At 49.0% G+C, this 13,324-nt stretch overlaps 1 protein-coding gene across 1 annotated transcript in view; it reads left to right on the top strand.

Moving 5' to 3' along the window:
• The window catches only part of ANO2 (anoctamin 2), a 362,906-nt gene that overhangs the window by 123,907 nt on the left and 225,675 nt on the right, over window positions 1-13,324 (top strand). The window contains exon 10 of the mRNA XM_030939846.1: window positions 5,948-6,012. Coding sequence (XP_030795706.1) covers window positions 5,948-6,012 — 65 coding nt within the window. The remainder of the gene's footprint in view (window positions 1-5,947; window positions 6,013-13,324) is intronic.

Genomic DNA, 13,324 nt, shown 5'->3' on the forward strand with positions numbered 1-13,324 from the left:
GGAATTGGAGGTTACAGTTAGGGGAAGGAACGTGGCCCCAACCTCTTCAGTGGGGATGCAGCAACGATCCCCTCGTGCCATCCTCCTGCTGGCTTCTCCCCACCTTCAGCAACTCTAGTGAGCAGAGGAGGGTGGGCGATGGTGGGAGGGATGAGGAGCTGAAGCTCAAGCAACTTCCCTCCCCCACTCTGTTGTCTGGAAAATCATGCATGCCCCACGTTGCCTTTCGAGCAGGCTTCTTTTTATCCTGCCTATTAGTCCCTGTTATGAAGTGTTAAGTATTAAAAACATAAAAGGTCTTTTCCAGAAATACTGCAGTGATTGCTTACACATGTCCTCTCTCTGCCTGCCCAGGGAATCTGCTGTAGTGTGGCGATGTCTTAACTCATCTGTTTTCTATCCGATGCTAATAGTCTCGGTGTTTAATTTCCTGAAAAGTCCCGCATCAGATTTAAAGGAAAAGGAGAAAGCATGTCTCGCCACATCTCACCTCTCTCGCCCAACCATTTTCTGTCCTCCCACTCTCTAATTTTTCCTTCCTTCCCTTTAAATGGTGATCACCATCCATTGCCTGCCTAAGAAAACTCCTGCTGGGTGGTGGTGACCCCAGCCTGTCTAGGAACATTATGGAGACCAGGAACACACCGCAACTCATAGGAGAAATCAGTCAGCCTTCTGTCACCTGCAGTAATGGAAGAAGTAAATTACAGACTATTTACAATATCTATGTTGTAGATATAAAAATATGTATTTGTCTTTGGAAAGATACGAAATTACTGTTAACCACAGCAATGCCTTTTAACAAAAAAATTTCCCATCACAAAATGTTTCTCTTTGGCTGATACAATGAAGGACATGGAGAAGGCTTGGGAGCTGCAGTGTAGGGTGGCCTCTCTGGGGCCTCTAGGGATTATTCACCATGTTGTGCCAGCCTGCCCATCCTGCCAGCACCTGGATGTTCTCCTTCACTCTTCCTTACAATCTGTGGCTGTTCCCATTATCTCCCCAAGGCCAGGTTCATTGCAGGCAGATTCTAGGCAAGTCGAGAGGCCCTAGAGGATGTCAGTCTCCCTCTCCTGAAGCTCACGTGGTGCTATTGTGCAGTTTCCATGTCTCAGACTCAGGTAGGGGCTGGAAATCTCTTTCTTTCCCCTCCTGGAGGGTCATTAAGGAGAAGCTTCTGGCCGGGCGCGGTGGCTCACACCTGTAATCCCAGCACTTTGGGAGGCTGAGGTGGGCAGATCGCAAGGTCAGGAGATCTAGACCATCCTGGCTAACAAGGTGAAATCCCGTCTCTACTAAAAATACAAAAAATTAGCTGGGTGTGGTGGCAGATGCCTGTAGTCACACCTACTGGGGAGGCTGAGGCAGGAAAATGACATGAACCCGGGAGGCGGAGCTTGCAGTGAGGCGAGATCGCGCCATTGCACTCCAGCTCTGGGCGACAGAGCAAGACTCTGTCTCAAAAAAAAAAAAAAAAAGAAAAGAAAAAAAAAGAAGCTTCCTCCCTCTTGAGAATAAGGGTTTCCTGCCTTCCTAGAAGCCAGGACAACTGGAAGAGGGAGCAGCCTGGGGGTAGGTGGGTCCATCCTGGCTTCCAGCAGCTGCCTAGTTCCCCATTTGTCAATGCTGTTTAGTGTCCTGGAAATTCCCCGAGAAGTGGCTGTCACCATCTGCTCAGGGCTCCCCAGCTCTCACTGACTCTCTGCGGCTTCTTCATCCACTTACAGGGGAGAACTCAAAGTAGAACTTTGGATGTGACTTCCTTTAGCATTCTAGAAACCCTTAGTCCTGGATTTTCTAGCCTTTGCAGGTGGCTGTCTTCCCTCGTGGATAGTTAGTAAGTGACCCACTGAAAACCGTGGAGAGAGAGTCAGTCCTGCATTTTAAAACTTGCCTTCCTGACAAGAAAGGCACTTTTCTTCTTGGTTTCAACTGGGGATTCATTTTGCCATGCTGCACGACTTTCATGTTACTGTATGGAGAAGCTGAGACCTGGAGAAGTGGAGTTACTTACTAAAATGTTCAAACAGGTTAGTGTAGCATCTGGGAGTAGAATCCAAGTCTCTTCCATTCAGGCTGCTCCCGTCCCTTAAATGCCTCCGAGGGGGCTACAGCGTCTTTCTGCCTGTCTCAGGTCTAGCTGCTGTCTGAGGAGCTTGTGGCCTCAGAGAGGGCCATGAGTCCCAAACACCTTGATGTTCTCTGGCATTACAAAGGGTTGTTGCAAAGAGTTTTTAACACTTGAGTTCCTTTATAGTCTCATGAAATCCTTAAATTGATGACCTCTGTCAAATGTGATCCCTGGGGAGCCAAACTTCCTGCTTCTATGCTCTGATCCATCAGGTGGGATGGTTCCTGCGGTAAACGCTTGGGGCAGACAGACACATCTGGGGTTACGTCCAGAGCTCTGGAATCAGGCACTGTCCATTAAGAAGGAGCAGTAGTCCCTCCCTGGTGTATTTGCTGGCTTTGCCAGTTGGTAAAGAGAGGACATGGTGAACCTCTAAAGGAGAAAGGGGGTTCACTAAGAGTTGCATTAGAAGGGTCTAGACTCTGCAAGTTTAAAGGGCCTGTTACGTGTCTGTGCTTTACTCACACCATACTGGTCCTTACGGGGCAGGACTCCAGAGTGTGCCTCTCTTCACCCTGCATGCTGGTCCCTTCTGGGGCCCTGCAAGCTGGAGTTCAGCACAATCCGTGACTAAACCTTCTTAAAGATTGGGAAGGGTCTGCAGCACTCCCCACCTCCCTCCCTGCCTCCCCTGCAGGTGACAGAAGGCGTATGAGCTGGCCTGGGCATCCAGACATAATTGCTGCACCGCCTCCCAGCTTTGGTGCTGTGTCGCTCCAGCTCTCTGTTTCAGGGGCTGCCTGATCAGTGCCTCCTCTGTATGCTTCTAGCTTTTCTGTATCAAGCCCAGATAGTTCTCTTGGCTCCTCCTCATCTATATCCACAAGCCATGGATACATCTTTGTGCTTAAAAGAGACCATGGGGAGAGAGGGACTTTCTGGAAGTCTCTTTCAGCAGGTCTGGGATTCAGCCAGGGAAAAGGCTTCTGAGGTCAGCTCTCAGTTGAGGCCATACTGGATTCTTGGAACATTTTTCGTTTTTTCCTCCAGGGCAGTGGCAGATAGGTGTTGTCAAGCTCAAGTTTTGGCTGGGCATATGACTTGGGGAGGAATTTGCTCTGGAGGTCAGGGCCTATAAGGCAGACAGTGACGTCCCATAGCTCTCGAGAGGGTGCCCTGCCTGCATCTCCTGATGCAAGCTTATCTCCCTTTGGGCCACAAATGATGTCACTGTGACAACCAGGTGCTGGAGAGCCCAGGGTTTGCACTCAGGAGAGTCGAAACTCAGGCATTAGAAGCACCCAAGATGTGGGAGGAGGAGATGTACTAATAACAATAAGATTAGGTTAGCCACCGCCCTGGAGTGAGCAGCAGCAGTGCTCATGAATTCAGATGTTCCTCTGCCTTCATTTACTGAGTAACCCCTTGTTGTATCTGGGTTTCCTCCATTGCAAGTGGTGGAACTGCTGGTGCAGTTTGCCTCTTCAGGACCCGTGTAGTTTCTGGTCCTGTTTTGCAGTTGCTGGAAGACATTGTGACAGTAAAACTCTACCACCCTTAAGTGAGATTGCTGGTTCTCATTTCCGTTTTAACATCATGTCTTTAAAGATTCTTAGGTAAACAGGATGGCTCCCTGTAGGGCTGATGTTCAGACGGGCTTCCGAAGCACCCGATTAGAGTAGGTTCTCCTTGACAGATTTCCTCATGAGTTGTGTGTGATGTAGTAGGAGCATAAATAATGTAACAAAATAGCAGCTGTATTATAAATCTGTCAATTCCAGACGTATAATTTGATAAAGTACCAATATTGATTCAGCATGGGTATGTAGATGAGGTCTCATGATGATCCCTTACTGAATGATTTTATTTACCGGAATTGATACACAGGTTTAGTGAGACGCACACTGATTCTGATAAAGTTGCTGCAGAAATATTCTTAGATAGCCTGGCCTGATGTGTTCAGTTTTGCCCCTACCCCTCTCCTGGAGCCACTCTTGTCAAGGTGATCGGTGACCTCAAAGCCACTGAATCCAGTGGCCACTGCTCATCTAACCTGACCTATTAACAACATTTGACACCGCTTGTCCTCTTCTTTTTGTTTTTTTTTTTTTTTGAGACGGAGTCTCGCCTTGTGGCCCAGGCTGGAGTGCAGTGGCGTGATCTCGGCTCACTGCAAGCTCCGCCTCCTGGGTTTACGCCATTCTCTTGCCTCAGCCTCCGAGTAGCTGGGACTACAGGCGCGCATCACCGCGCCCGGCTAGTTTTTTGTATTTTTAGTAGAGACGGGGTTTCACTGTGTTAGCCAGGATGGTCTCGATCTCCTGACCTCCTGATCTGCCCACCTTGGCCTCCCAAAGTGCTGGGATTATAGGCGTGAGCCACCGCGCCCAGCTATCCTCTTCTTTTCTTTGAAACCTTTTCTCCCCTTGGCTTCCTGGATGCCACACACTTCTGGTTCTCCTCCACATCACTGGCCGTTCCTTCTGTCTCCTTTACCAGTTCTTCATCACCCTCTTGACCTCTAAATGGTGGCGTGCGCAGGGCCCAGACCTCAGGCTTCTTCTGTACTTAGTATCTCTTCTTTGGTGATAACATCCATCATTTAATGACTTTACAAATGTCCTCCTCTTCAATAACTCCCAAATGTACTGGACTCTTCTTTGAACTTCAGATTGTTATATCTAGCTGCTCCCCATGCCCCTGGATACCCAAAGAGCATCTCAAAAAATGCGTCCCCAAGTAAGCTCTTGATTCTACCCCCACTAACCTGTCCTTCCCACAGTCTTTCTCATTTCAGTAAAAGGCATCACCATGACTCAGTGGCTCAGGCCAAGTTCTTATTTCTTCTCATCCCACATCCAATCCAACAGTAAATCTTACAGGCTTTACCTTTAAAATCTAAGCAGAATCAACTAGCTCTTACTGTATTTGCTGCTGCTCCCATGGTGCAAGCCATCATCATCTCTTCCCTGGACCATTCCAATAACTTCCCTATGCCTCTGATCACTCTGTTCTCCACACAGCAACCAGAGTGAGCCTTCTGCAATCTCAGATTGTTTTGCCCCTCTACTGCAGATCTCCCAGTGGCTTCCTTCAAAATCCAAATTTCATCCAGTGTTGATACAAAGATTTTAGCATGGCCTGCAAATCCCCAAGTGATCTGGCCATCCTGGTTCTTTCTGACTTTGTCTCCCAAGTTCTCCCCATGCTCACTCTGCCCCAGCCACACTGGTTCCCTGTTCTTCCTGGGACATGCCATATGCACTTGAAGAGTGTCCTGCCTGGGACACCCTGCCCCCTTCCTTTGTGTCTCAGCTTAATGTCACCTCCTCAGAGAGGCCTTCCCTGGCCATCCTGTCTACAATAGCACCCCACTCCTCTCCCTTCCTTCACATTCTACTCCCTGACCTTGATAAATTTTTCTTCATTAAGATTTCCAAATCTTATCTGTTTATATGTTTATATTTGTCTCTCCACACCAGGGTGTAAGCAGACTGTGTTTACTGCTGTATCCAGTGTGGGGACAGTGCCTGGCACATAAGGAGATGTCACTAAATACTTGTTAAATGAGTGAATCATGAACATCAGGGCTCGTTTTGCTGGACTAGGCAAGACATGGGAATAAAGAAGACGGGGTTCTGCTAATCAGGTGCAGGACTGCCGCAGTGTGTGATAAAGTTCACCTCTATTGTTTGGGGAAGGAGAAGCCAGTTTCGATAGCCTCCTGATTCTGGACATCTCCCCGTGGATGTCTCATGAGAATTTCTTCAAAGCTCGGGTTTGGGGATAAAATTCTGACTTGTTAGGATGGACAAAATCAGGTGAAGTTTCCCATCTCTACCTCTAACCTGTTTCCTTATTTTCTTTATTTAGCTGCTGTATCAAGAATGGGCGTGCTATGGAGTGTTCTATAAGTTCCAACCTATTGACCTCATCAGGTAAGAGGTGGTAGGGAACTTTTGGAAGGATCCTGGAGATGCAAGTCCTGAAAGATGTATCATAAACATTTTGACTCCGGTAGTCTTTTGCTCACATGGAGGGATCTTCTTTTCTAGCTTCTGTGATCCCCTCCTCTGCGTCCCATGGGTGGGGAAGCAGCTGGGGACACAGGAAGGACATGGAGCCTGTGTGGCACAAAAGATCCTGTAGATTGATAGACCATGACCTCTACCTTGAGGTCTTCAACACTGTGGTCTCTTTCCCTGCCTGTTCTTTGGGAGGCGTGCATGGAGCTGTCTCATTTCTTTTCCTTAATCTTGTCTAGAGAAGAACCTGGATGAAGCTGATTCTTGGGTTATGCCCAAGTGCCAGTGTGATCCAGGAAAGGGTGAATTTGGCAAATCACACTGGGAGTATGCTGGCTGGCCTGACAGAATATGGACTTCTTATGGCTTTTCCAAATTAGAAGGGAGGAGAGACTGGGCCCTGGGATTCCTCTGTTCCTTGTTGTCACAGAATGATATCCTGTTTTCTGGTATCTTGGACATTTCCCCAGCTTCTGTTGAACATTAGTAAAAAGTCCTTTGAAAGAACTTGCTGGAATGCCATAGGTCTGACTACTTTAAAATGGGTTCAGGGCTTTAGAAATTCAGTCTTCTGACTGGAATGTTGGGCTGCAGCACTGTGTGAAAGCACTGGGCTGAGAGTTTGGAGACGTGAGTTCTGGTCTGGGCCTGGCCACTAAGTGCTACCATTTCTTTGGGCAAGTCCCAATTCCTCTTTGATCTTCAGGGTCCTGGTTGTCCTAACTTGGGAGGCTGAGCTGAGGGATCTGTGGGTTCACATGGTAGAATGTGCTCATTTGGAAAAGATGGGCCACTGGAGCCTGCAGGAGGAGGCTGCACCATGGTGAACATGGTGGACTCACTGCCCTGCAGTCACCTAATGAGCTAATTAGTCAGCCTGAAAATAGAGCATGTTCCTGGCTGGCTGCCCTGGGCTGGGATTGTGAGAGGGGCAGCAGCCAGGAGAATCGAGTCTAGAGGGAGGAATTCCAGCTTCTTCTTGGAAAGAGAAAGCCTCATGGAGGCCAGAGTTTGGGCAGCTCACCTCCTACACAGAGATGCAGCGGCCCTCCCAGCGGACAGAGCTTGGTTGGATGTCTCTTGGAAGCAGGTGTTTGTTCCAGCTGAGGACTGTGAACCAAGGTCTTGGGTGGGGGAGCAGGGACATGCGGGGCCTGTGACCGAGACTCCTTCACCCCGTCTCCCGTCCCCTGGCTGCCTTTCATGTGGCATGGGCCACCTAGACTGTTCTCTGGGCCACACCAAGGCTGATCACTCCATTCTTGGTGGGCTTTGATCTTTCTCTCTGGATCTCAAGTGGCCACCCACTCTGTCGCCTGTTTTCTCCAACTACTCATTCGTTTTTTTTTAAAGTATGATTAAAAAATAAAAATTCTCCCTACCAGAGAGCCCTGTCTTTTCCCCCAGAGACTCAGGTGACTCGCCGCCAGCTGAGTGGGAAATGGCTCCAATATGCACTCGGTTTTGGCCACCAAAGCAGCCTCACCTGCAGGGGAAGTATTGCCTTTGGAGGGGAGCCCTGCTCTGGGGCCTGGCGGTTCCTGAGGATGGAGAGCTCAAATCTGTCTAGACAGGGCACAGTGTGCTGGAGCAGGGCCGGAGGCTGTCTACAGCTCCTCACAGATCAGAAGGCCCGGAGCACTCCCACGGCCCCTGGGCAAGGCCAAGGCTTGGGAGGGAGGGAGAGGAGGAAGGAACCTCAGGAGAATGGGACACTGAGCAGCATGTGTGTGGGCAGCCAAGGCAGATGGTGGTGGTGGTTGTCATCCCAGTGGCATAAGGAACTCTCTGACCTCAAGAAACTGCTGGAAAGAGAAGTGATGGAAGGGATGGTGGTAGGGGACGCTAGGAGCAGAGGTGGCAAGTACCTGGAAAACTTGTAGAGAGAAATGTGGGCTGGAGCGTGCAGGGAGCAGCTCCTTACACTCGGTGAGCTCCACACCAAACTCCTCATTTTACGGTCCTTTACCAAATGGTCCTAACTTGCTTTCCCCGATTCTGTCCAAGTCCTCTCCTTCCTCCTCTTCATCATGACACAATCTGAGACCTCAGTAATCCCTGACTGGCCTCACTCTCACTTCCCACTTCCCAGTCTAACTCTGAGTCTTGGGGATTCTTCTTCGGCACCATTTCTCACTTCTGCCACTTACTCTCCATCATTCCTGCCACCTCCTGTCGGGGCCCACCTGCCTGCAGAGTCCAGCCTGTGGCTCCCTTCTTGAGCCATCCCAGGCCCCACACCGTGACAGTTTTGCTCCATGACTAGTTACTACCATGCATGGCACCCTCCGTGTGCCTCACAGAGAAGTTGCCCTCATACGGTCTGTGCTGGAAGAGTGACGGAGCAGGGGAATCTGGCACAGGCGGAACATGATAATTCATGCATAGGCCTGGCCAAGGTCTTTCCCACCCATTTCTTTGGGTATTCAGCTCCTCATTTTTAGCGCCAAGCTTCTGTTCCTCCTCTGGAGCCCTGGTGCTCCTCCTCTGTGCCAATTGTTTGGAAGATTCTAAAACCTCTGTGTGAGCCATTGAGAGCTCATGGGGCGGGAGACCTGTTTGTATGTGGAAGGCCCCGGGACTAGCTCTCCTTCCCCTTCCACAGGCCTTCAGGCCTCATTTTGAGTCTTGGGGTCTGAGACACCATTCCTGCATGTTGAAAGTCCACAGAGGGGAGGCAAGATGCCCTTCCCTGCACCCCTGGCCCCTGCCTCCCCCCGGCTGCAGCGTCATTCGTGCCCAGCAGGCTGCACTGTGAGACTGCTAATGGCCTCTAGCCCCATAGGGCTCTCCTCCTGATCCTGCCTCTGCTCTGGAGACCAGGGGCCTGCAGTCCTGTGAGTGTGAGCCAGTATGAGAGTGTGTGTGTGTGTGAGTGTGAGAACATGTTAGTGTGAGAATGTGTCTCTGTGTGTTGTGTATGTACAAGAGTGGGTGTGTGTGTGAGTGCATGTGTGTGTGAGTGTGTGTGTGTGTGTGCGCCAGAGAATACTTGTGTCTGGGAGAGTGTGTATACGTGAGGGTGTGTGTGTGAGCGTGCATGAGTGAATGTGAGCAGGTGTGTATGAGCATGTGGAGTGTGTGTGTGCATGCTTGTGTAGGTGTGTGTGCAAGTGAGTGTGTGTGTGAGCGTGTGAATAAGTGTGTGTGTGAGTGTATGTGTGTGTGAGTGGGTATGAGTGTGTTCATGAGTGTGTGTCAGTGAGAGTGTGAGTGTATGTGAGTGTGTGCATAAAGTGTGTATGAATGAGGATTGTGTGTGAGTGTGTGTGAGAGCTCTCTGGAAAGTTCCCTAGGGAGGTATCCAGCAGAAACCTCGATGAGTGAGTGCACCCCCAATCCAGAAGACCTCCTGGGTCCTTCCAGCCAGCAGCACTTGTGCCCTGGCAGAAACATGGCTTGTGACTAATAATATAAGGAATGACTCCCGAGCTAGACTGAAATGGCTCTTCTAGTACTTTAGGGAGCTGGAAGAGGGTCCTCACAGCTGGAGGAGGACATTTCTGCCTGCACTTCTCTGGTTCAATGCCCTAAAACCCAGGAGGAAAACGGCCCTTATTTTCTGGGAAAACTTGGGGACTGGAGGACTTTTGGATTTGTACAGGTCTGATCCAGTACTAGTCAGGGCTATAATCTATCTTTTTACTAAAATTAATATCTGCTCCCAGGTTGATTTTCTTAGCTTGGACGTTTTGATATGAATGAGACAAAACAATACTTCTGAAGCATCTTCTAGTTTGCTTTCTCTTCTGACTATACTCTGCTGAAACTTATGTACAAGAAGTTTATTCTGAAGCAGCTGCCGCTGCCTGCCTGTGACAGCATGGGAAAGAGAGGGTTCTAGAACTGTACTCAGCTCAGAGGGATTGCAATCTGTTGACTTGTGGGAGCTCACCAAGGGGATCATGCATGGGGAGCTTCACTGTACCAAACTAGGCCTGTAGTCTGAAGAGGGGTAATGGTCCTGACTCACTCCCACCTGTTCCAGGGGTGCTCACTTCATGAGTGAGGCTTCCTGCACTTGAAGTCAGGCCCTGGGCATGAAGCCCACACGTGGAAGCTCTGGAGTTCTCTCAGAAATGTCCCAGCTTGGAGCCTTGAGATATGGAACAGCTTCCACGAGGATCTGAGAGTGATCTCTATGGGGTGACCATTTCAGGAGCCCTGGGGTGGCACTGTGCCCCAACCTTACTACACATCTCTACCAGCCCTCTCTAGCCTGACATACCAGGAATGGGATCTCCCTCCTACTGTAAGGCACAGGTCACTGTCCTTGCCAGGGTTCCCCGGCACTGCTGCCAGAGACTGTGTGGTTTGATCCATCCCTCCTTGTCTCTGGGCTCCGCTGCCACCCTCCTGAACTGTGATCCATCTGAGCGCCCCCTGGAGGGAGACCGAGGAGGCCATGTTCTTTGGAGGCTTCTCAGCAGGCCAGGTTGGGGAAGGACTGGCCAGGCCACAGCTGGGTTAGAGGAGGGAATGGAGAGAGAAAAACGTGGATCAATCCGTGATTACTTATTTCCTTAGTCCTGCTGCTTTCTCCTTGATTTTTCTTTGGGATTGAGGGAGGCAATTCAGCTCAACACAACACACATTCACTGATGCTTACAGTGAGCAAGTCTCTTTGCTCGGCAGTATGGGGAGGGGCGACAACGATGAAGGGAGAGCTTATGGCCTTTAAGATCTAGGAGTTATGCAGGGAGACGTGTGTGCAAGACAGGATTCAGTGAGGGCTCTCAGGACTATAATAATGTTCAAACCTCTCAGTATGGGATCACATTTGAGGAGTAATTGCTTCTAGAGTAATTGCTGCTAGACAAGACTTCCTGGAAGAGGTGGCCCTTGAATCAGAAATGTTGCTTTCTGAAGGACGACTGAAGTGAAAGAGTGTGTCTATCACCAGCCTGGACTGCCCTGTGTAAGGATTTATAGTTTAGCCTGATATTAATGACTGAAAATCACGTTGACTCAAAGCCAGATCCTTCCTCATTGTTGATTGGGAGTGGTGAGATCAAGAACTTGGCTTGCAGACCTTGTCTGTAAGGATCCCCTGCCAACCTGGCCCAAGTCCCTTGCTCTGCCCCACGAATTAGCAGGGAATCCAGGGTTGGAAGGAAATGAGGCTGGATGCATGAAGGGAAGCTAAGGAGAGATGACACGTGGAATCAGCACTATGGCATTTGCACGGGTCTTATCACTTGGGGGTTGGGTTTAGCTAGAAAACATTTTACAGTCTAGAAGGAAATAATACCTCATAGGCTTGAAGACTATTCTTCCTTTACTTCTGAGGGTGTGAGAGAAGGTAGACCAAAAAAAGCAGCAGCAGCTGGTTGAGGTGAAGCAGAAACAAGGATGATTATGTTCTGTGCTGTTACATTCTGGTCCATTTTATAGATCAGGATATAAGTCATGCTGTTAATCCCATCAAACTGTGGAAAGGCTCTGCTCCAGTCTCCTTTCTCTCATGTCCTCCACGGAGTGCCACTCTCCTCCAATTGTACCCTTTCAGAAGGAAGGCTGTTGGTCTTGTGGTTGACCAATGGAAACAGGAGTTGGAGTACAATGCTACCAGCTCCAGTTCAAGGTGGCAGCTAATGACTGTGTTGGTCTTCTGAGGGTGGCTGTCTAGCCTCACAATAGCCTTCCAGAGATGGTGCCTCCTGTTGGAAACTTTTCATCCTCCTTCCTGTCAGATCAGCCACATGATACAGGTGGTGGATCCCAAGGCACCAGGAGGCTCCATAAGTTCCCCGTGGCCACCTGGAATTCCAGGGCAGAGCTGGGGAAGGAAGGAGCTGTCTGGCACCAGCTCACTGCCTCCTGGATCAGCTTATGTCATGCCCTGGGGAGGAAAGACTGATATTAGTCTGAAAAATATGACAAGCTATCTATTTGTGCTGTCTTGGCCCTATTGTACAATAAGCTTTCAATTATCCAGCACCTCTAGGAACAAACCATAGCGTCACAGAGACAAATGAAGCTTAGAGGTCAGACAGTTGGATACCTGGCCCTGGAAGGAAGGAATGAAGAATTTTTTTTGCAGCGTATTCATCTAGCAAATGCCCAGCCTCTGCTTGATTTTTCTTGGAATAGGAGCACCTTGCCTCTGGGGCAGTTTGTTTCTGTCTTGGGCATTTCTAGCCCCTAGGAAGTCATGAAACTAGAAGGAAAACTCTGCTGTTTTCCCTAATATTGGTCTTAGTTCTGCTTCCTGGAGCTGCACAGAATAAGCGTACCCTGTTGTATAGGCCAGCCCATTAAATATTTGAAAATAACAATTGTGTTCACAACAGTGCTCGCATATCTAAGCTTTCTTTCCCACACCCCAAATACTCCCAGGCATTTCTGCGTTTTCATATCAACATGTGTTTCCCACACAGCGTTATCATTGTGGTCGTCCTTCTTGGGACTCACTGGTGGTGAAAATTGGAAGAGAAGGAGACTTACATACACCTCACTGAAGCAGTTAAGCCAACACATATTTTGCACTATCAGACACTGATCCTGGGGATACCGAGATGATGTAAGCATGACCCCACTCTCAAGGAACTCGAGTTCAAAGTGAAATCTCCATGCTTGCAGATGACCGCTGGGTTTTCTGGAGGCTGATGGAGAACATTTATAGAAGGTAGCTGTGAGGCTGTAGGAAAACATCATATGGAAAAGATCACGAGGGAAAGTCGGCCCTCGATTAGCCATTTGTGATGATGGGCTCAGAGGTATCAGCTCTGCATCAGGCAGAGATCTTTGGGGATAATTGTAACGCTTTCTAGAAACATCACTGTGATGTGATACAGCACCATAGATCCCTTGAATTCTCAGAATACTTTTGAAAACCAAACTAGGATTGCATCACTCAGTGATTTACCAAATCATGGTAAAACCTCACATGTGTCTGACTTAGGTCATCACACCTAAAGAAAACATAACCGGGCTGGGACTGTTTCACAGACGGAAAAGTAATGTGATCAAGGATTTGGAGAGGCATCTTTATAATGTTGGCTTTAAACAAGTGAGAGTTCCCTATTGTTGGAACAAAATGGAGAAGGAGTGAGGCTGACAGTCAAAAGATGGATAGTGTGCCTGTGTTTGTGTTTATCAAACCCTGACGCACCTGCCCAGGGACATTCCTTTAGACCAGGAACAGTGAGTTAAGAGAGAAAAGAACTCAGTTTTACCTCCAGATTTGTTTCCAGCTGATGTAATATTTGGGCAAGTCATTCTC

The sequence above is a fragment of the Rhinopithecus roxellana genome, chromosome 10 (genome assembly GCF_007565055.1).
Source record: "Rhinopithecus roxellana isolate Shanxi Qingling chromosome 10, ASM756505v1, whole genome shotgun sequence".
Lineage (NCBI taxonomy): Eukaryota > Metazoa > Chordata > Mammalia > Primates > Cercopithecidae > Rhinopithecus > Rhinopithecus roxellana.